General features: G+C 38.8%; 2 protein-coding genes across 2 annotated transcripts; one reads left to right on the plus strand and one right to left on the minus strand.

Annotated features, from left to right (window-relative positions):
- Positions 1-21,314, minus strand: LOC306963791 (equilibrative nucleobase transporter 1-like). Its single transcript, XM_079557488.1, has 15 exons — positions 21,192-21,314; positions 13,469-13,579; positions 10,681-10,872; positions 9,421-9,636; positions 8,818-8,947; positions 6,840-6,886; positions 6,694-6,770; positions 5,001-5,093; positions 4,779-4,918; positions 4,237-4,343; positions 3,609-3,752; positions 3,420-3,527; positions 1,653-1,839; positions 1,336-1,459; positions 1-594 (listed from the first exon to the last, which is right to left on the minus strand). The coding sequence occupies exons 4-15, from the start codon at positions 9,605-9,607 to the stop codon at positions 481-483; spliced, it is 1,458 nt and encodes a 485-aa protein (XP_079413614.1). The 5' UTR covers positions 9,608-9,636; positions 10,681-10,872; positions 13,469-13,579; positions 21,192-21,314; the 3' UTR covers positions 1-480.
- smtnl1 (smoothelin-like 1) lies at positions 20,659-23,013 on the plus strand (the record flags this gene model as incomplete). The annotated part of the gene is made up of 4 exons (XM_079557489.1): positions 20,659-20,879; positions 21,014-21,128; positions 21,217-21,368; positions 22,544-23,013. Coding segments are annotated over 4 exons (834 nt in total), but the record flags the coding sequence as incomplete, so codon positions are not given.
- Positions 23,014-23,429: the final 416 nt, after the last annotated feature.

Below are 23,429 nucleotides of genomic sequence, written 5' to 3' on the forward strand. Positions count from 1 at the left end.
AATTTAATAGTAATTTATTTCATATAAAAAAATCCTTTATCACACAGTATACAATACATACATACAACAAAGTGAGAATGTTTACAACATGCAAATATAGTTTCACATAAATTCATGGAGAATACTTTTCCCTTAACAATTCAGCATAATAGCCTTTTCACAAAATGTATCCTCTATGAAACCCTTTGTCAATCTGAGGTTGTTCATGTACCACGGCTCCAGGGGGCAGTGCAGAACTACTTTTTGCTGCATGTGAAAGTCTCCAGCAGACGCCAGATTTTTCACGCCCCCTGGCCCTGTGTTGATTTTGCAAAGTTCTAGTGCTCTAGTAATAATCAAGCACAACCTTTGTTCTGACTAGATTGTACTTAAGTGCCTGAGTTTTCCCTCTTTTGTAGCACCAAGTCTCAATGGCCTCAAAGCTACAGTAACTTGGCTTGTTTTAGGATGAATACAAACTTAAATATCAACTGTATAATTTTATCTAGAATCAGCTGTAATGGCTCGCTGTGCAGCCTGACTGCGGCAGTGGAGGTAGACAGAGATGGGATGAATGAAGGCCAGAAGACTCAGGATCGTCAGACCAATGTTCACCTGTGATAGAAAAATCAATCAAAAAGATAAGTATTAGTAAATTGTAAAAAAAAAAAAAAAAAAACACAAAAACAGTATCCCTAGATTTGTGGTAAAAACAACAAACTCAGGTTTCCCCATCACCAAAAAGATGTACAATCGGATCTGTATGTGTGTGTGTGTGTGTGTGTGTGTGTGTGTGTGCGTGCGTGAATTGAGTTGCCTTGTGTATGAAATGCGCAGTTTAAATAAAGTTGCCTTGTCTTGAATGAATAATGGTGGTCAGCAGGGACTGTTGGCCAGATGTGTGCAGTCGGACTTCTGTCAGTCTACCTCAGGGGAAACTCTACAAACGTATCTGAGCTCTGAGTGGAGTGAATGAAATACAAATCCCCTACACTAGCCATTGTAGGCCCCCTGATATATTGAAAAATCTCTTGGGGCTCCCCAATATCCATTCCATAAACACGGATTCAAGCCCAAAAGCAGCTCAAAAAGGAAATATAATGAAATATTTCAAGCCTAAATATTATTCCAGCTAGATAAAAGTGCTGGAAAGAGATGGAAAACAAATAATTTTCTTGCAAAAGTGTGGTTGTGATTACCAAGCATTATAAAACTTTGATCTAATTGTATACTTCTACAGTATAATAGACTAGAGTGAGAGCCAGGTAAACCATCAAACAGCTAGTGTTTCTTTTTTCATGGCAAAAAGTAAAGTGAGTACGAGAATTTCTATTGAATCATTTGTGTTGAACTCACATAAAAAGGGTCGCCATCCAGAACATCTTTTACAAGTGTCACACAAGGATACTGCAGGATGGAGAACAGGGCAGACAGAGCCATGACCACGCCGTACAGCTTCCCAAAGTGGCACGATGGAAAACTACAACATGAAAACAGTATCACTAGATTTGTAATAAACACATGGCTTTTAATAGACATTGACAACATAATCACATCAAAAGGAGAAGTTTGCTAACACTTATGTGCTGCATAATATACTATCCTACGGTCAAACTGAATATCGTGTGCATAGTTGTGAGTGAAATATGGATAAGTTTAAGTTCAAAACTCACGCCACGCTGAGGAAGGCCGCATTGCCCCCGTAGAGGAAGGAGCGGTTGAGCACCTGCAGGATGAAGGTGACGTACTGAAGCGGGAGGCTGGGGATGGTGGCACAGAGAGAAAACAGCACACACTGAAACGCGGTCAGCGCCAGGGACAGCACTGAGGCCTGCACATCCGCATCACGCTCACTCTCTCCTGAAATACAAGAAATAGTTAGATCATGTAAAACAGAGTCAGAATAATAATTGGATGCTATGAGACATTAGCTAACAAGCAAAGAGCTGTGCATTCACCAATTCTATTTTTTGTAGACTATAAATAACGGATGTGGTGCCTCCAACATGTTGAATCTTCAGTGGAGCGGGCCCAATTGTCTTTCATTTCCCTTATTGAGGTTAATATGTTGACCGCATAAGAGGAGCATACATAGTTGCTTATAAAAAAAAATATGGCACCATTTGCTTTAGAGCAGGGGTGTCAAACTCATTTTGGGTCACGGGGCAAAATTCAGCTCCTACGGCGGGTCACGGGCCGCATATAATAGAGAAAATATTTCCAAGAAATGAATAATAGTAATAATAATAATTGTTGTCCACTCTTGTTATTGTTATTTGTTTTAACATGATGTGATCACTGTTCTCATTCCTGTCTGTATATAGTCTGTATATTGTGTCTCTGTAAGTTTTTACTAACTTGTGTGTAACATCAACCTGCCAGGGGGTCTGCAGATGGAAATTAGCCTAAGGCTATAATCTGGCATATTTACATGTGTAAAAATGTTCATTAATATGTATTGTCCCTCCTTTTCAAATAAATAAATAATAAATAAATAAATAATAATAAGCTGTGATTTGGTCAAAGCCAACTTGACTGTACCTTCATTAATAACAACGGCTTACACTTGTATTGCACTTTACAAGCCTGTGTCACAAGTTCCTCAAAGTACTACATAGTAGTCATCATTCATTCACTCCAAACTCAGTGGTGGTAAACTGTTATTGAAGCCACAGCCGCCCTGGGGCAGACTGTCCATTTGCCACGTGTCTATATAATGTGTTGTTCATATCCTGAGCTCTTATTATGTCAGTGCCCTCTGCTGGACACGTGTGGAACTCTTTCCTTTTTTTAAATGTAATGCTAGTGGCATTCTAGTGGCTAGAATGAGCATTCTGGTTATTCTTTAAAAAATCATAACTCCACACAGGAATGGGCCAGTGAGTTCTTTTTTTTTTTTTTACATACTCTGGAATTTATGCTCTACAGCAGGGGCCGGATTAAATCATCTCGTATGTTTGACACCCCTGCTTTATTTTTGAACAATAACATTTTAAAAAATCCCATCATTCACAAGTTATTTTGGTAACAATGCCGTTTTTAATGCAAAGTAAAACATAACCTACATTGGGGGACAGAGCATAATCTATTAACTACATTTTACAGCTTCATGAGATTATTCATAAATAAAGTATATTGCAACTACAGTGGGTTCTGTATAAGCCACTGCCCTGGATGACCAGTGACCAGAACATACATTTTCTTTCAGATTTAAATGCAAAGACTAGAGCAGAGGTATAGGCAATGTCAGGCCCGGGTGCCAAATCCGATTTCCTGACATAACACCCCCATTTAGTCATATATGATATACAGCTACCATTGGGCTACCATTGGGAGGTTCGGCCCTTGGTATTTTGACAACAAAGAAAATCGGCCCTCCTCCAAGGAAACTCGCCCACCTCTGGACTAGAGTATAGAGTTTGCTGTGCAGTAGTAGTTACCTTGAGCTCGTGGTCTGCCCTTGTGTCTGTCCATGATGAGGCCGTTCCAGGGAGCACACAGCACTCCACACAACTGGGTTACAGCAAACGCATTGATGTACTGGCTCACTGCACAGAGAAATACAACTATTGGTTATATTGCTTAGTCCCCTCTTCTATGTAAGAACATGCGTGGTTTTTTTTAAGTACCCAGTGAAGGCTCCCCGGCCGTGAGCCTCTGCAGCATTGGGTTTAGTGTGCCGATGAACAGGTAGTGTCTCAGCTGCATCACGGACAGCCAGATGAGGTGCCAAAAGAAGAACCGGGACAAGAGGCACTCGCGGAAACTCTTTTCTGAGAGGAGACAAAAAAATATATGAATTCAAACCAAGACATTTCTCATTAGGAGGCTCCTTTTTCCATCAGGAGTTTCAAGCAAGGTGATGAGGCAAATTTGTCAGCAAGATTCCTTTCAAGTCACTTTGCTTTCACTTTACGATTACTGGGTGGGTGTGTGGTGTGTGGAGTGTGATTCAGCAAACTTTTGGCGGTACCACTTTCATCACTGCACTCTCAATCTATTGATCCGAAAAAGTGGATTAATTCAATTTAAATAAAACATCCAGATCAATATCAATGAAGTTGTGCCTTGTGAGCTTTGTGCTGGACTTAACTTTCTCCTCAACATTATTGTCTTTAGCGTGGCTGTAATACTTTAAATGAGGCATCCTGAATTGAGCCATGTGCAACAAAATAGAAAAGCCTGAATTACTAAAACCCCATGTCCTGTTGGGATGAATAATGATTCATGAACAATGTGAGAAGAGTAATTGCAGACCTTTTTGAGTGTTGTCTGTTTGAAGCAGCCCTTCCTCTGAAGTTTTTACGATGCCGTTCTCTGATGAGGGCTCTAAGCTCTGAGTCGTAGACCGGCCACAGGAAATCCTGACAAGAACAAGGTTTACACTGAAGTCAATGAGAACGCACCGCTGCAATTATTGTCATAAACTCTGTGTGACTTTCTCATGGTTGGGGGGCACTGTTTTGACAACTCACAGACAGACAAAGGGCAGGGATGTCAAGTAATTGGGATTCAGGCCCAAAAGCAGCTCAAAAAGGAAAAATAATGAAATATGTTAAGCCTAAATATTATTGTCGCTAGATAAAAGTGCCATACGGACAAAAGTGGGGAAAACAGATCTGTGGCTTGGGAAAATATGGGCAATAGAGATAGTGAGAGCCATGTAAACTCTCAACCGGCCACTGTTTCTCTGTTCACAAAATCACACAGTATTATTAGATAAAGAAAATGTGTTCAAAATATACCCTTGACAATACATGCAAAAGGGTGAATAGTAAAGTGAGTGCGAGAACCCGTACCCATAGGTGTAGTTTTCGGGCAGTGGGTAGGGGATCAATTTTCGCGGTAGAAGGAAAAAGGTCCTGAGCACATGAATGACGCTGCAGGCTGAGAGGAACAGAAACGAGGCACGGAGGGAGACACCAGCCTCATGTAGCAGCTGAAAATGAAAGAGCACATTGCACTGAAGGATATCGATGTCGTGAATGCTTTTGTAGCCTTAAAAGAAAAAAATCTTTTACCTTGATGATCAGGAAAAGTGCAGAGGAAGAATCAAAAGCTCCATTGTAGAGGGTGATGACTGTGGAGCGACGTGCACCAAACAGGTTTCCCACCTTCACAAACAAAGTCATGATTAATAAACTTTCAGATTTAACAATGTAACAATAACATTGACATTACAATTCATTTATTTAACCTATTTTTTGTTTTCACATTTCCCAATGAGGAAAGTAGCACAGCAGTTAACGCTCGTGCTTCACAGCTAGAAGGTCAGGGTTAGATTTGTACATGTCCAGAGAGAGAGGAGGAACTGGCAAAGAGAGGGGAGAGAATGAGACTGATACAGGAGGAGTTTGGTCTTTCTGCTTTGTACTGTTCTTCATATTCTGAAACATACTGATAATTATTATATTGACCTCAAGCAGGATATGCTTTATTTATGTTAGAAGTCGTTTTTTTCCAAGTTAAAACAGTGTAATTTAGGCCATTAGTGTTTTTTCTCACGAGCCTGCATAGGCTAAAATAAGGAGCTAAAAAGAATAGAATCCAGCCTTTGACACGAATTAAGCCTGGATTATTAAATAAATGTACTTCTTTAAGGTAATTGTGGCCAACATAACCTGCGTCATATCAATGACCCTGAATTAAAACACCTGTGAGACACACATAAGAGGGTTATAGTGCAGATAGTGAACTCTGGGAAGCACTGCTGTAGCCTTCACCTACATGAAGGATTCAAATATGGTGAGACCAAAACAGGCTGAGGCATGAGGCAACATATTGCATGAATTATATAATATAAACTACAGTTTTAAAGCATTTTAATGCCTATTTCAAAGTCTTACATTTATTATACCTGTGTCCCCTTTAAGGTCGTCGGTAAAAACTAAACACCACTAAAAACATGTACAATAGGCCAGAATGAATGTAGTGTGTGTGTGTGTGTGTGTGTGTGTGTGTGAGTGTGAGTGAGTGGTTGGTGGTGGTCAGAGGGGCCAATGGCACAGACTGGTTGCCTCGCTTCCGTCAGTCTACCGAGGACAGCTGTGGCTGCATTAGTAGCTTACCACCACCGAGTATGGAGTGACTGAATAATGACAGTGTGGCGCTTTGAGAAACTTGGTAATACAGGCTTGTAAAGCACAATACAAGTATAAGCCATTTTTCATTATTTAGCACTAACCGCTGTGTACTTTATAGTTCCCACAGAGAAATTTCTCTCTAGTGCAGTAGTTTACTTACTATGCACCATAAGGGCAAACATCCTAAAACCTTAAAGAAGGCAAGTTTATTTGTAGAGCACAATTCATACACAAGGCAATTCAAAGTGCTTCACAGTTGCAAGAAAGCAGATCAAATCTATAAAACATCAACATAAAAATGTATTACCGGTAATTACAGTAAAAAGCAAGAGTGCAGTTGTCATATGCATGGGTAAAAAGAACAGTTTTCAGTCTGGATCTGAACAGTGTCAGTGTTGAGGCCTGTCTCACATCCTTGTGAAGACAGCCTCACCATGTTTATACCTGACTCTGGTAACCACCTGGAGACCCCTCCCTGAAGTTCTCATGACAGAGACCGTAGCACTGGACTAATATGGTCATAATTCCTGGTTCTTGTCAGGACTCGAACAGCCGCATTTTGGATGTACTGCCGCTTTCTAACAGCTGCAGTATAGGTTTTATCACTTTAATTAGTGTCAGTTTTACTCACCTGCATGTTAGTCATTAGGAACAAAATGCCGCCGACGGACAGAAAAGCCATGGCTGGAAACAGCAGGTTGGAAAGAACTGATGGGAAAAAGTAACAATTAGACACAATGATACAAAATGCAATAAATCAAGCTTTTTTGTTTATACCTGAAGTTGAAAAGGCAATCAGCAATGTGCCTATGGTGTGAAGGAATCTGAAAAGACAAAGGGAAGGGTTAAATATGCCGTGAACATCTGTAAACATCACCTGTGCCATAAGTAAAACTACTCTCCAACTAGAAACTCATTGAGGATACAAGGGTATGGAATGGTTTGGAGAATTTCTTCCAAACCACTTGCTGAGAAGAAATGCATACCAGACTCTGAGACATAACACAGTTTTATGGGCAATGGATTAAAAACAACACACACAATGTAGAAAAGTCAAAACGCACAAGAATGTACTAAGAGGTTGTAAAGTTCAGCAGGACGTCCAGAAAAAATTATATTCAGTTGTTTGTCTTTTCACTCATCTTGCTGCCTCAAAGCCTTATAACCAAGTTGCATTTCTTCATAAGCCCTGTCTGTTTATTAGCCCAGATTATGTCAAAATCCCAATAACAAAGTGGTCCAAAGATACCCATCTGTTTCACATTTAAATGGGCGGAGGGACAACAGACCAGAGAGGAATGCAAATACATGTGCAAGAATGTGTGAGGAGACGTGGATAAAGCCAGACTTAGGATTGACGCAGAGGAAATTAAAAGTGGGTCAAGCACTAGAAGAGGTGCTTATTATCAGAGATCAAATGTTGAGTTTTGTTTATAATGTGTCACTTTATCGGAGTCGTAGCTTTTGCTTTGTAGTGTTGTGTCTACATGAATGTTAAAGGTGTAGCTTTTGTGCACTGACCAATGTTTGATGTGCGTCATTCTTCCACAAATGGAAAAGAATTGTAAATTCATACAAAACCTCAGTGACCCCAAAGCATAGACAGAGACTTTTAAAATCCCTGGCTCTTCCCAAGGTCAGTGAAAGGGAAGCACCAATCTGTTTGCTTATAGTTTCACGCTGTGCCACTTCACATACCTGCTACTGTGAGAAAACTAGACCCACGACCCCCAGCCCCCATGAATGTCAACATACAGTCATAAACACAGGCAAGGTTTTTGTGCATGAGTTTAGTATTTTTGTGTGGAGGTAAATCAGTCTCAAGTTGGAATACATTTGTTTTCAGATACATTCCTCTTGTATTCCCATCCCGTGTATTCTTGTTTATTCACTATTGATCACTGAGGGTTAAGCCACTTTGTTATCTTTATAGTCCTGTGTGTTTGACCCAACTTTCACCAGGGACAATGTCAGGTTTGCCTAGACAGAGGATTAGCCTATTTTTCATGTTTTAGGTTCAAACCGAAGCACTAGAAGGGGAAACCCACCCAGACACATGGAGAACATGCCCTGAAAAGAAAAGAGCGCCACTCAGCCACTGTGCTGCCTAAAACTTTGACTAAAAGAGTAACAGTGGACCTGGTGATACTGAACTGGGGCTTAAAATACTTTATTATGATTTCATGAAGAGCAGTGTATTTTGTCAGCTATTAATTCTATGATGCACTGAATTAAGACTGTTCTTTTGCATATACAATGCCGTTGTCCTGTCATTCCTTACCCTCGCCTGAACCGAGTGCATTTCTTTCCAGTTCAGTATTACCCACATCTAAAAGCTTCTCAACTGTAGAGCAACAATGTAATGTCTCCTCTAAAAGCAAGATCTACAAAAATGCTTCAAAAAAGTGACAAAAATGTGGCGACAATGTGACAACAAAGTTAAGTGATTGTAATTCTCCAATCTGGAGAAAATGCGCTTGGTTCAAGACGGTAACAATTTATAAAAGCCTATTTAGGGTGCTGCAAATTAGTCTCTGCTACAACTTAGCACAGTGATGCATACAGTACATCAAACAAATCATACAGTTTGTCCATGTTTTTGTTTCTGTCCCCAATAAATAAAAAATAAATACATGTTTTCTCAGTGTTGCCATAGCCCCTGGAAGTTAATCTTTGTCTATGCCTTGCTTAACCTATAGGCCTGCGGGTCAGGAGGTTAAGTTTGAGCGGATTACGTATTTGTTATTACACTCACACTCCAAAGAGACGGGCCACCGTGGTCCCAAAGTGGTCAAACAGAAACCCATTGGGCAGCGTCAGGAAGTTGTTCATGAAAGACGCAATCGTGAAGACAAGAGAAAACTGCTCATCCTGTCCACGGCAATCTGCAGATAAATACAAGCAAATAGAGAAACGATGCAGAGGTGAAGAGTATTGTTTTCTCTTGATGACATCATCTGCATACTGTAGACTCTAGGCGGTATGCAGGTGATGTGACAATATTATTTACAAACAGCACGGCTTCTGTTTACATTATCTGGTACCAGTAACTTACTAAGGCATAGTATCAAAGTTTTTTTCTTCTTCCCAGAATCGTTTTTAGCAGCAGCTTTTAGGAAGCAGCTCTACCCATGTACTTTTTGTAAATAGCTCACTTCTGATATTTTAAAAGAAGAAATTACTCCATTATATAATATACATAAGCTTAATACTGGATTTAGTTTGGGGGAAGATTTAGAGGTATGTTTGCCCCGCAGTTCATTTTCCAGGTCAAGTAAACAAAAATTATGCAACTTGCTGCTCCACATTTCAGAAAAGATGCAGTCAGTAAAGTTCATAGTAATGCAAACACACTGACCTAGTGTGTGTGTGCCATTGGTTCCTGTTGAGTTGACACATAGAGAGCTGAAATAGCCTTCACTTTTGAGGACGAAAACCAGAGACGCCCATCCGAACACTGCCCCGGCAAAACAGAGGCACTCCACGAGGCCGGTGACAAAGGTGAAACATCTCCGGACGCCCGAGCAGCTCCTCAGACACAACATTATCTCAAAGAACTTTATCTGTGATCGACCTGTGGAATAACACAACAGAAACCAAGAGAAATCACTGTAAGATCCTGTTTGTGTCTACAAAAAATAACAATGCCGATGCAAATTCTCTATATCAGGGATCTCCAAACAGTAGCTCTCCATCCCTTTCTTGGTAACTCACGAAACACTTTCTACATGTTTACGCTTGATGACTCACATTACACTTTTTGTGCTGAACATGCTGAACACAGTCTGCAAACACTAGGGTCAATAGAGTAAAGGTAAAAAATAAAAATTATAAAAGTATAATAAGCAGTGTTAATACTTTACAAGCATATTATTAATGCTTATTAATATCTTATTCATACTTAATGAGCACATCTTAATATAAAGCCTTACCGCGTAAAGTACAAGGACCAAAGTCAAGTCATCTCCTGGGTGAACACATTTTACATGAGTATCTTTGAAGCATAAGTATCTCTCTGACGTTTTTGTTGCATTAAATGGGTACAAAAAGGTTGGAGACCCCTGCTCTATAACTTAATGGTAGATACTTAGTGATAGGTTTGGCACAATTTGACAATGAATATAACAATTCTTTAGGTTAAATAACTATTATAATCAAAACAAACCACCCGAATATTACCAACATATGGTGAAACATGCTTTTCCCGCTCAAGCTGCTCAGCTGTATTTAGCCAAGACACACTACAATCCATCATGCCAATAATAATCAGATAATCAGAGATAGACTTATTTCACAAATAGGTACACTGTCAGAATGCTGAATCAACTAGAATAGATAAGTAAAAGGTTGAGTAATCAACTTACAAATATCTAGCCACATCAATCAATACATCTGTAGCCATTCTTATTTGAGTTCACAGAGCATGAAAGAGCTACATACTAAACAGAGAAGTTTGCACACTATTGTTTGGTCAATTGATATGCTTTAAAACTAGTTATTTTGCACAGAAAATAATATATAAACAAACCTGACAAAAGTTACTGAAGTTACACAGGTAAATGTATGGCATTGGTGATTTAGGTAAAGTTAAAATGTGATGATAAATTTGATTACTTACAGCTCAGACTCTCTTCCCTCAGACCAGTGCAGGCACTTCTCTCTCGTGCTGCACTTTTCTTTATATGAGCAAAGCCCTTCCTTCCTCTTCCTCCTCAGCAGTTCCCTCCCTCAGTTTCCCCTTCACTCTTTCCAATCATTATCTGTGCAAACGAGCCGGAGTCACCACTGGACCAGAGGAGCAAAAGTGAGCCTGGGAAAACAAAAAGGATCGAAACATGAAAAGGAGGCACCTGCTTGCCACCTCTGCGCAAGTGCATGTTTGAACAGTTGGTTCAAATAATTACACATGTTGTAATTATTCGAAGCGTCTAAGAAACAAGCACTGAATTCAGGATTAGTAATGATCTATTAACTTTAATGTTAAATATTATTACTCAAACTTTTCAAAGTGTGTCCTTGGACTAAACTAAATGAGAACTGCCTTTGGTTACTAAATAAGATGGAAAAACTGCCAGACAAAAGCAGGTGAAACTGGATTCATTCCAACTCCAGGCTAACTGCACTGCAAACACGCAACTCATACTGAAATAGAAAAGGATTTTTTTGTCATTCTTGCTGTATACATCCCTTTTTGACTGTGACTGATGTAAATGTAGAACAAAGAATACAGTTGTATGTAGACAACTATAAACATGTACAATAGGCCTGAATGAATGAGTGTGAGTGAGGGGGCAGCCTCGCTTCTGTCAGTCTACCCCAAAGGGCGGCTGTGGCTGCAATACAGTAGTAACTTACCACCTCTGAATATGGTGTGAATGAATAATGACTACAGCGTGGCGCTTTGAGAAACTTGGCAATAGGCTTGGAAAGTGCAATACAAGTGTAAGCCATTACTACTATTACCATCACAACTATTATTATTATTATTATTATTATTATTATTATTATTATTATTATTATTATTATTATTATTATTATCATTATTATCATTATTATCATTATTATCATTATTATATTCTATTGGCTTGATAAATAATTCTGTAAGTAAAAGTAAAGATGTCATTGCAGTTTCCTAAAAGTCGACTCGTGATATCCTGTCCATGTTGTAGCGCCACTTCATAATCACAAGACAGGCTTTTTACACCAAAGAGTGGCACGCACTTACTACTTCCTATACAACCACTTACATCACTCACTACATTAGCAGGAGGTCTGTCACATGACTATTGTGAAACACATTCAATACAATAATGAAATTCGGTTGTATAATAATTACAGGAAAAATCAGGTAATAGTATAATCAAAAGAATGTTTATTCCACGTACCAAGCATGCAATACATTTTTTGTGTATAGCCCAATATCACAAGAGGAGTTGCCTCACAGGCGGCACCAAACATTAAGACAATGACACAAAACAGAAAAAAATAAATTTAAAAAAATGTTAAGGAGAATGTAGTGTTCTAGAAGATCCGGGTTCGATTCCCACCTGGTGTGGAGTTTGCATGTTCTTTGCATGTTCTCCCCGTGTCTAGGTTTCCTCCGGGTACTCCGGTTTCCCCAACCACTAAAAACATGCACAACAGGCCAAGATGAATGATGTGAGTGAATGTATGGTAGTGGTCAGAGGGACCATTGGCGCAGATGTGTGCAGTCGCGAAAGCGCTTCTGTCAGTCTCCCCCAGGGGAAACTGAAGCTACAAACGTAGTTTACCACCACTGAGTGTGGTGTGAATGTACAATTGTCTCATGTAAAGCGCTTTGTGACTATGTCTGTGAAAGGCGCTATATAAATACCGATCTTCATCTTCTTCTAATAACAAACAGAGGTAATGTCCTAATAAGCAGCAGATGAAAGTGTGCCTGGGGCATCCCCCGTCCTCACATAGCAAGGACTCGAAAAACTCGAAAACCCAGTGGGAGAAAAGAGACACCATGGGGAGAAATTTAAAAAAAGAATAATACAGATCTACAGTGGGGAAAAAAAGTATTTGGCCAAAATCCAATACAATGTCTATGTGAAACTGACCAAATACTTTTTTTCCCCACTGTATATACTGTATATAGACATAAATAGTGCAAAATACAGAAATAAAAGTTCACATGATTTCTCTATTATATTCTCATAGTTAATGTAAAATGCAATGCAAAAATGTTCACTGTGTTTATGTCAATGCAGTTATTGCCATCATCAGCACATCTTGTCAGCTACTACAGGAATGTCCTCATGTTTTTGAATTTCGCCAGAAAACCACGGGACTCTCTTTTTCCATTACCACTACTTCTTCTTTTAGAGAGTTTTAAGTGAAAGGTCCAAAAAAAACAGCAACACATGATCATCAGTCTTTTTTTTTTTCATGTTCTTTTTGGAGGAAACTATGACTAAAATAAAGTGAACTTTATTAAACTCTGCGTTAAAGCCTCATTTCCTTCATCCTAAAAGTTTCATGTTTTGTGCATGTCTGTGTATGTCTTTCTCCATGTGCGTTTTATAAAACAAGGAAAGAGTTCACTGGGTACCTAATAGTGTTTTGGTCAGTTTAAAATGCATTCAATGACATTTCAGTACAAGTGCAGTTTTTCTTGGGATTTTCTTCCATCACTTTTCACTTCACTCAAATGTATTTGCATGGGTTTCTTCTAGCTTTCCTGTTTGGCAGCTACAACCACATCTGTCAATACAAGTATGCACAGTCTAAGTCACAGTCTAAGTCTAAACTTTATTCTTGTCTTCCTGCTTCACCCGCATATCCCTCTAAAATCCAACATTAAGTCGCTTTATAACACAGACAAATTGCTAGTGCCAAACACACAGAGATAATTGCCATTTGCTTTATAAGCTACTTACTTGGTTATGGACGAAGATCTGCTGTTCTTCCTTTACGTTATAAACAAAGTCAGTTCAACAGCAGCGTCAGATTTTGCAGCTGGTTCTGCTCCACTCCGATGTTGCTCCCCTCTGTTGAAAACCAGCAAAAGATGTTAATATGGCAATTGACAAATGCCCACATTATGTGCCAGTGATCCCCATTTGGTTTAGATCCTGCTAGTGGATTTTGACCATTTTAGGATGAAGATACAACAGCCTATGTTAAAAACTGAAAAGGTAGAATGGCACACTCTAGTGAGTAAATGCGGCAATGCCATTTTATCTCTGAGTAACTTGCTGTAAAAACAAAAACATGAATTGAAGAGTGTTAACTCAATCGAACGTAGTTAATTGATGAGCCAATGTTATTTTGCATTTATGGTTTCTGACTGCTTTTCCTTTGAGAATTTGAACGTGTGGAGATGATGAAGGAGGAGACAGCTGCATGTGATGTTCTAATTAACCTGTGATTCAAGAAGTGAGGTGCCTGAAGGTTGCTTTCAGTATAATAATAATAATAATAATAATAATAATAATAATAATAATAATAATAATAATAATAATAATAATAATAATAATAATAATAATAATAATAATAATAATAATAATGCCTTACACTTGCATTGCGCTTTACAAGCCTGTATTACCAAGTTTCTCAAATAATAATGATAATTTGGTTTTATATAGCACTTTTCTGGACACTCAAAGATGCTTTACATCGCATTATTCATTCACTCCATACTTGGTGGTAAGCTACTATTGTAGCCACAGCTGTCCTGGGGTAGACTGACGGAAGCGAGGCAACTAGTCTGCGCCATCGCCTCCGACCACCACTAACCACTCACCACTCACTCACGCCATTCATCCAGGCTTGCTGGTGTTTCCCAAACGGTCTCCCATCCAAGTACCGACCAGGCTCTTCCCTGCTTAGCTTCCGAGTTCTGATGGGATCGGGCAGAGCAAAGGCAGTATGGCCATGACGGTACATTTGAAAGCTGGGTAAAAAATAATGTATGAGTTCACAATATGGGATGTGCAAATTGAGCACAGACAATGACTCAAGAACCTTCATCTAGGATGGACAACTCCTGTATGACAGAGACCTTGCACGGACAAAAAACAATAGCTGTACGAAAAAAAAATAAGAAGGCAGCTATTGTGTCATACTCTTTGATAGTCTGTGTTTTTCTCTGCGTTTTTTTTTTCTTGTAGCAGCATATTTCGCCGCGTATTTCCCTGCGTATTTCGCCACGTGTTTCGCATTACTTTTCTGTTTAGCTGCAGTTAAATCTTCAAGACAAAGTCAAAATACTCAATACTGATGCAAACATCAGGGACCATATTACGCTTGGAAATCCAGCTCCAGGAGGCAAGATGGAGCTGGAAAAATCCGCCCAGCAGCTCTAGCAGAAAACGGAAACTGACCTGATTCTTAAGATTCCAAGATGAGAAATTAGAAATGAAGGGCTGGAGAGGAGGCAGACAAATGTAGGGAGAGGTGGAGAAACTGCACGACAATCTCAATGAAAGTGTAAAAATAATTGTGGACTTAGAGGAGGCAAACTGGTTTTATCAAAAGGGAAAAGCTTTAGAGACTCCTTTGAAGTGGTTCCAGACTATTAAAGCTTTTTTAGAACAAGAATTTAACAGCATATAAACTGTGGATTAAAATATGGTGAGACCAAACCTGGCTGAAGCATTGGTTTTCTTGTTCATGAAGTGACCACACCTATGGAATACATATACAGTATATACACAGGATCATTATCATATCATCATCAGTGCATTTACTTCTGTTATTGAACTTAAAATGTGAAACTAATATATGACAGACTCATTACATGCAAAGTGAGATATGTAGCCTTCATTTGTTATCCACTGTGATTATTATGTCACTTTGCATGTAATGAGTCTACAACATAATATACTAGTTTCACATTTTAAGTTCAAAAACAGACGTAAATTAACTTTGTCATAACAAAAACTAGCGTGTTAAAGTATGCATTACATTTATAGTAACAAGCCAAACTTGACCATCTCCCCAGTGCAGCCCCCTGTTTAATGTGGTATCTTTAAGGTCTATGTAAAACTAATAGTTATACAACATTAATAGAGAATAGAGAAGAATAATTGAATAAAAGTTGAATTTCCACATCTTAATGCGATAAACAGATTAAAGCATCTGTATATCGCATTAAGGTTAGACGTTTACATTGTTGTAGGTGCAGCCAGTCCAGATGACATTTAAAGTCAAACATTTACATAATAAACAAACCACACACTATACAGAATGTAAGTACACATTTGTATAAGCTACAATGAAAATGAAATGAACTGCTCTGTCAAAGTAATCCACTGGGGGGTCCATCAAAATAGTTGTGTGGATAGATCTCTCTTCTCTATGTCTTCTTTCTCTCTCTTTTCTTCCCCCTTGCTTCTTTCTGTTTTCCTGTTTCTCTCCCATCTTTCTTTTTCTCTCTCTCTGTCCTCTTTTCTCTCCTCCTCTCCCTTGTTTCTCTCTCATTCTCACCTCTCTTTCTGTCCTCTTCTCTCTCCCCTCCTGTCCTTACTCTTCTTTCCTGGAAATCATCTTGTTTTGTGTGACGTTCGCAGACCTTCCCTCACCTGCTTTCGTTTGTCCTCGTGCAGAACTCTGTGTCCTCATCGCTGAACATGATGACACGCCCCTCGATTATGGCTCTAACGCCTAACTTCTTCTCTCCTCCCTTATTTGCTTTACAAATATAAAGAGTACAAACACATTTCAGTCTAAGTGTGCTTTCTGGTCGTATTATATATTTTTCTCAGCTGAAGGCTTGACTTTTGTTAATTTCAATTATGTCTAGGATGTAATTGATTGATTGTAGGTATGTTATGATATTTTCGTAGGTATCTGCCACTGAGTACATTTCTCATCGTATTTGCGTCCAGGCAAGGGCCAGGCCGACCCTGGGCCTAGGCGCCATCTGCTGGAGGAAGCACCAAATTGCGCTTAAATTTTTGAACCCCATGCTCACAACATCTACAACATCACCAATTTTCGTACATAACTCTGGAACAGAAAGTGATAAAGGTAGGGCCAGCCATGCAAGCAAGGCCCTATATTAATTGCTTGATATCATGAAACAGGGTTGTTTGAAAGTCTAAACTAACAAATTCCAATGACAAGAGACAATGCAATGAGTAGAAGCATATTACTGATTGTGTAGTTTGGCATGGGGGGAAAAAGTGCAGGTACAACTGCAGCGAAAAAATCAAAAGCAGGTGTAATACAAAATATTAAATCTTTATGACTTTTTGATGCATGTTGGGTCCAGGGAAAGCATTAAACGAAGTTATTTGGTTGTTTCTGCTCACATCATGTATTGTATTTTATTCTTTAAAGGGACAATGCATATTAATGAACATATAAATGTAATGTAAATGTGCCAGAATTAGCCAATGGCTATTTTCTATCTGTGGCAGATCAAGAAAATGCAGTGTACAACAATCATGACAAACATAATCACAAACAGATCATCCACACAAAATGGTCAATGGTCACATGTGCTCACATGTCAGGTTCCCCTTTAGCCAACATTTAAGTTTTGCTTTAAATACTATGAATGTGGTACAGTCTCTTATGTCTGCTGGGATGCTAATGTTGTTTAGGTACCACACAGTCACCTCTTGTTAACTCAATTAATTCATTCGACTGTGGAGAGCGTCCATGCAAAATCTTATTTACCAAACATGACAGTTTAAATTTTGTTACATTTTTAAAATTTAGAATAATGTATTAAATGATTCTCGTTTAAAAGAAGTTGTCTTTTATGGAAAAAATTCACATTATTGTTTTCTGGTTCTAGATGACAAATATGTATAAGTATTCTTGCACGTGAACGTATGTGTATCTCTGGTTTCCACAGCAGAGGCAGCTGTCCGGCCCAGTGGACTGTGCCTATTTTACTCTCACTCTATTTCAGGAGCTCCTGTTGTTCAAAAGGTCAGATAAAAAAGCATAGCAATCTGTAGCAGAGCAGCAGAGGGAGGGCTCTTTAAGAGGAGCTGAAGAAGACACTGTCCACAAACAAACACACACTTCTCAAACACAGACATAGGGGCAATCTCTAGTGACAGGGCTGTAGAAAAAGGACTCTGCAGATCAAATGAAAACATTTTAGAAAAGATACTGTCATTCTGAATTTGAGATCGATCATTATGGAGGGAGACACTCACCAGGAACAAAAAGATGTGGAAGAAAATCCATGTGACAAGAACAATAACCAGGTCAGTTATTTCCTTTCATTTGTGGTTATTTGCTAATTTAAATGCAGTTCTACATAATATCAACTTTGTTATATTTGGATTTAATTTAAGTTGTGCGTTATCACAGAAAACTAAACGCATTTTTAATTACATCATTTTGCTTTTTAAGCTAAACAGATGAATATTTATAATTCATTGGACAGTGAGTTCAGGAAGTATTCATGCCCATGTTATAATGTTAAAGTCAGATACTGAAAGCACTAAAAACATTAGCCATTATTTTATAAATAAAATACAAGGGAAAAACTACACTCAGGCTTATGAAGAGGCTGTAACTTTATGTATTATGGGCAATGCATGAAATTTATCGCAAGCTTTTATGAGCATTCAAAAACAGCACAACTGTGTTTAAGACTTACGGATATTGTTATACAATTTTATTTACAGTTTAGTTTTTGTTTAATATTATTTCAAAAGATTGTGTTATACGATTATTGTACCAATAGGAGGGAAAAACATTTTAGTATAAAATGCATTTAATCTAAACGCTCTGAACACTTTCTGAAACCACTCTAGTCCGTAAATGCTCTATCACACCATATAATGTTGGAAATTGTGCCAGGAAAGAATTTCAAAGTATAATTGTTTAGGCTGAGCATGAAACGAGCGTTATACACCTGTTCGACCTCCGCTTTCAAAGAGCCTACACCACAGGGAATCCACAGTCCCCTCTGACAAGCTCAGGCCATTTAGTTTTCCATACTATAAATTACAAAACTTACATTATCTGCTATCTGTTTTGTAGTAGTGTATAAACATTTTAATGAACTTACACACCCAAATCTTAAGTCTCACCAAAATCTCTCAGTACATTGAGTGAGCAGCTGTTGGGTTGTTATCCCTCCATTTAGCTGCATTATCCCATGTAAGACCCGATAAGGGAGAAGTCATCAAGGTGCACCCCTTGCACCCCACACAAAATATATACCATTAATGAGGAGTAAGTGGTTTCTAAATTCAGCTTGTTATGTAATTCATAGTATGGAAAGCTTAACTGAATGGCATCATTACTGAGACTACTACACATGTTGCATCTCGTCTGGCCCTGGACAAACTGTGATGTATCTAAATGTCATAATGAAACGATTGCAAACCAACAGCAGCTGTTATAAATAAACATGAACATAGAGCAGACGAGCCCACTGCCAAGAATCTTAGCGGTTGTGCCTTCCTCATGAGACACCCGGGCTAATTTTAAAACATTTCTAACACACAAGACAATTTAAGCTACTGTCATAAAGCGCCATCTATACATTTTCATTTCAATGATTTAATTAATCATGTAGGATTATGAAGAATTATGAAGAATTAGTACATGCTGTATTAATAACAGCAGGAATCCCACTAAAGTTAGTTGGATTTTAAAAGTTAAAAGTTTCATGACTAGACATAAACACAAAATCTTTAGGTTGAGAGAGATTTGATAGACATTCAGTCATTTCAATACAATTAGTTGCATAATCTGTGACACTGGTTATGACATAACTGTAAAAGTTGCTGTTTTCTATTAATGCTGTTTTACTATCTAATTCAAGCAATGCAATCAAGATGGTTTATATTAATATCTAGGATACATAAAATTAATTAATTTTCTTCCATGTTTTGGGTGTGTCCATTTTTAAGCTGTTTGCATTATGAGACAAATCACCAAAAGGAGATACGCGAAATGCACTCGGTCTAGTGAGGTATTGCCACATTTGTCAAAATATGAAACATCATTATGTTTTCTGTTAGCATTATTATTTGCACGATAAATATCCAGAATAAAGAAAAAAGATGAATTACTGAAATACTCGGAGCATGTGCGGAGGAGACGATGCCTGATTATGGCCTTACTGCCAAAACACTGTTCATGTTCAAATAAATAACTTTTGCAATTTGGGCAGAGAGCGGGAATTGTATCCAGTCACATTGAATTGAATTGAATTGAATTGAATTGAATTGAATTGAATTGAATGGAATGGAATGGAATGGAATGGAATGGGATGGGATGGGATGGGATGGGATGGGATGGGATGGGATGGGATGGGATGGGATGGGATGGGATGGGATGGGATGGGATGGGATGGGATGGGATGGGATGGGATGGGATGGGATGGGATGGATGGATGGATGGATGGATGGATGGATGGATGGATGGATGGATGGATGGATGGATGGATGGATGGATGGATGGATGGATGGATGGATGGATGGATGGATGGATGGATGGATGGATGGATGGATGGATGGATGGATGGATGAATGGATGGATTGAATTGAACTTTATTGTCCCACTAGGGGAAATTTGCTTTGGGCATGCAGTGCATGTGCAGCTGGTAACATACAACAATTAATAATATAAAATTGGTGATAAAATAAAATATCATCTGCAGATAAACAAAAGCCTTGTGTCCATTACAAAAAAATATTGGTCGACGGAAATGTTTATTGTCATTCAAAACCAATCAATAAATGACATAACATCAGACTGAATTTTTTGCACTATTATTTTTTGATTTAAGATCGAAGAAGCTGATTTGAAAAAACTCCCGAAATCAGAAGAAAAGGAAACCAACAGAGACAAAGAAACAGAGACAGTGACAGAAGAGAACACGGAACAAGACGGAGAAGAAACAATATGTGCAGATGAAAAAGACCAACCTCAAACTGAGTCCCAGGAGGCTAAAGGTGACTGTGAACAGGACAGACCAGGTGGCGATGGCAAAACTGATAATAATATTGCTGAAAGTGAAGCAGAAACAACCAGCGCTGACAACACTGACTGTAATAAAGAAACACAAGATAAGACCAAGACAGAAGAACAGAAGGAAGGTAAATCAAGCAACACAGAGGAACAGAATACGGATGCAGCGCCAAATAAAACTGAGAAGAAGAAATCAAGCAAGGGCAAAGATGGAGATGTCAAATCCGATGTAAAGAAAAAGGGAAAGACAGAGGAGGCAGAGAAACCGGCAAAGACACAAAGGAAACCTGGGCTGTCCTCGTCCGCTCTCTCTGGCCGACCGCGCACCTCAGCCCGCTCCAGCCGGGCGTCTGCCAAAAATGACATTATCGCCAAGTTCCAGCAAGGAGCACCAGAGTGAGTACGCTGCATTACGAGGCCACAAGTTTTAATGTGTTCTTTTGATACAAGTATTTTCATTAGTTTAACAATAGCTTGGTGTTTGGATTTCAGATAATTGCAGCCATAACCATGCTCCATTGCTATTTCAGGACACCAGTCCCACGCAACTTTAAAATCCAGAGGTCTGCCACAGCTGGGGCCACAGGGGCTACAATCAAACAGAAAATACTCCAGTGGTGTATCAGCAAAACCCGCAAATATGAGGCAGGCCCTTCCAGTTTATTGTACATTTTCAGCGCGTCTTGTGTGATTTTGACTCACTCTTACCTTCATTTTGTTCTTGACGTTTCAGGGTGTGACCATAGAGAACTTCTCCTCATCCTGGTGTGATGGGATGGCGTTTTGTGCTCTGATTCATCGTTTCTTCCCCGATGCCTTTGACTTTGCCTCCCTGGATCCAAAAGAGAGGGAGAAGAACTTTACACTGGCCTTCCAAACTGCTGAGTAACTACGGCTTTTGCATTTTTCATTTTATTTAGAAAAACATACACTTTGCCATTCAGTCCAGGTTTATCTGGGTGTAAAAACTTGAAACGATCTCGAGATAGACTTGGTTGAGCTTGGAAACTTCTGATGCCAAATTAGTAATGTTCTCTTTATGAATTTCTGAATATTAAGTAAAATAGGTTGATATTATATAGAATGTTCCCAAACCTGGTGGCCAGAGAATTGCAACAAATAACTAATAGAGAATTTGAAGCCGTGATTTCACTTGGAGGCTTGTATGATGGCACAGCATGGTAACAAACTGAAATGAGTGTCAACGCTGAGTTATAAAATTTGTTAGAAGAAGAAAAAGAAGAAGAAGAAGAAGAAGAAGAAGAAGGAGAAGAAGACGAAGAAGGAGAAGAAGAAGAAGATGAAGAAGGTGAAGAAGGAGAAGAAGGAGAAGGAGATGAAGAAGAAGAAGAAGAAGAAGAAGAAGAAGAAGAAGAAGAAGAAGAAGAAGAAGAAGAAGAAGAAGAAGAAGAAGACAAAGGAGAAGAAGAGCTTTATTTGTATAGTGCCTTTCACAGACATGGTCACAAAGCGCTTAACATGAGACAATTTTACTCCGTACTCGGTGGTCGTAAGCATAATCTCGTGGTCACTGTTTTAGAAATAAAACTCAAAACAGAAAATACAGAAATGTTGAAGCTCGGCATTACTTTGGGATTAAGTTCTAAACGATTTGGGATTAAGCTAAATTAAATTACAAATCTGCAGTAATAAAGCATTAAAGGCCCTGATTTTTATTTTTTATTTTTCTTTAAACGTTTGTGAAGTTTAAATTCTTAGGTGTATCCAAACAGATTTCTGACTTTCCAAACACATTTCAAACCTATGAGAGGTACTTCACAGAGATGACTTCATAATCCCTCTTCACAGCTTTCAGGGTCACTCTTCAGGGTCACCATAGCAATAAGGTTAACAACAACTTGCCTGTGACATCTGGAGCCCCCTCTAATAAATCTTTATAATTAGATGCCAAGTGTCTATGCACAAATGTCTACCATTACAATTAACTGAAGGAGACCAAATTCCATTGCCAGGAAAAACATCAGGTACAGGGCCTTTAACATTATATGTATAAAAAAAGAATGGACTTCATATTTACCCATCTCTGTGTTATCTACTAGGACATTGGCCGACTGCTGCCCTCTTCTGGACGTATCGGACATGCTCCTGATGGGCAAGCACCCTGACCCCATGTGTGTCTTCACCTATGTCCAGTCCCTCTGCCACAGCCTCTCTAAGATAGAGAAACAGAGGAAAGATAAAGACGAAAAAGAGAAGGCTGATAAGAAGGAGGGAGAGGAGCCGCAGCAAGAGACAGAGGAGCCAGAGGTGGACAGTGGGGCAGCAGAGACCAGCAACGAGAGCCAAGTTAGTATTGAAAGTAATATGGAAGCTTGTGATAAGGAGGAAGATGTTTCAACAAGAGCAGAGACTGATAGAGAGCCATTGGTTGGGGAGGTATCCTAGAAATGATATTTGTTCAAACGGATGAAGACCAAAACGGGGGACAATTATGCACTGTTATTGTATGTTGGTTTTGACTCACACATGGAATGATTATATTTTATAACAATTTGTTGTGTTATCATATAAATGAGAATGCTTGTGCCTTTTTTGAGTAAACCTTAAAAGCTTATACGATGCTTTCTTCACTGTGTTGTCGGCCGAATCAGTATTATTAAACTGGATTGGAGGCTACTTGTTTCTACACCCCAAGGCTTTTCTTTCTATATGTAGTCTTATTTGCAGTGTTTGGTAGTTAGTAACTTTATTTAGATTACATATTTAAAATACTCAGGTACAGCAACTCTCGAATTTGAGGGTATTTAGAATACAAGTACTTTGTTGAAATCAAAGGAACAAAGGAGAAGGAGAAGAAAGACAAGAAAGAAAAGATCAAAACAGCCGGAGTAAGGTTTAGCTCTGTCCTTCTGTGGGGCACGTGCAAAGTGTTTTTTGTTTTGTTTTTTGCATTCTGAATTAGTGGTAAATAAGTTTGTAACAGGC

Source organism: Gobius niger, assembly GCF_951799975.1.
Source record: "Gobius niger genome assembly, chromosome: 5".
NCBI classification, from domain to species: Eukaryota; Metazoa; Chordata; class Actinopteri; order Gobiiformes; family Gobiidae; genus Gobius; species Gobius niger.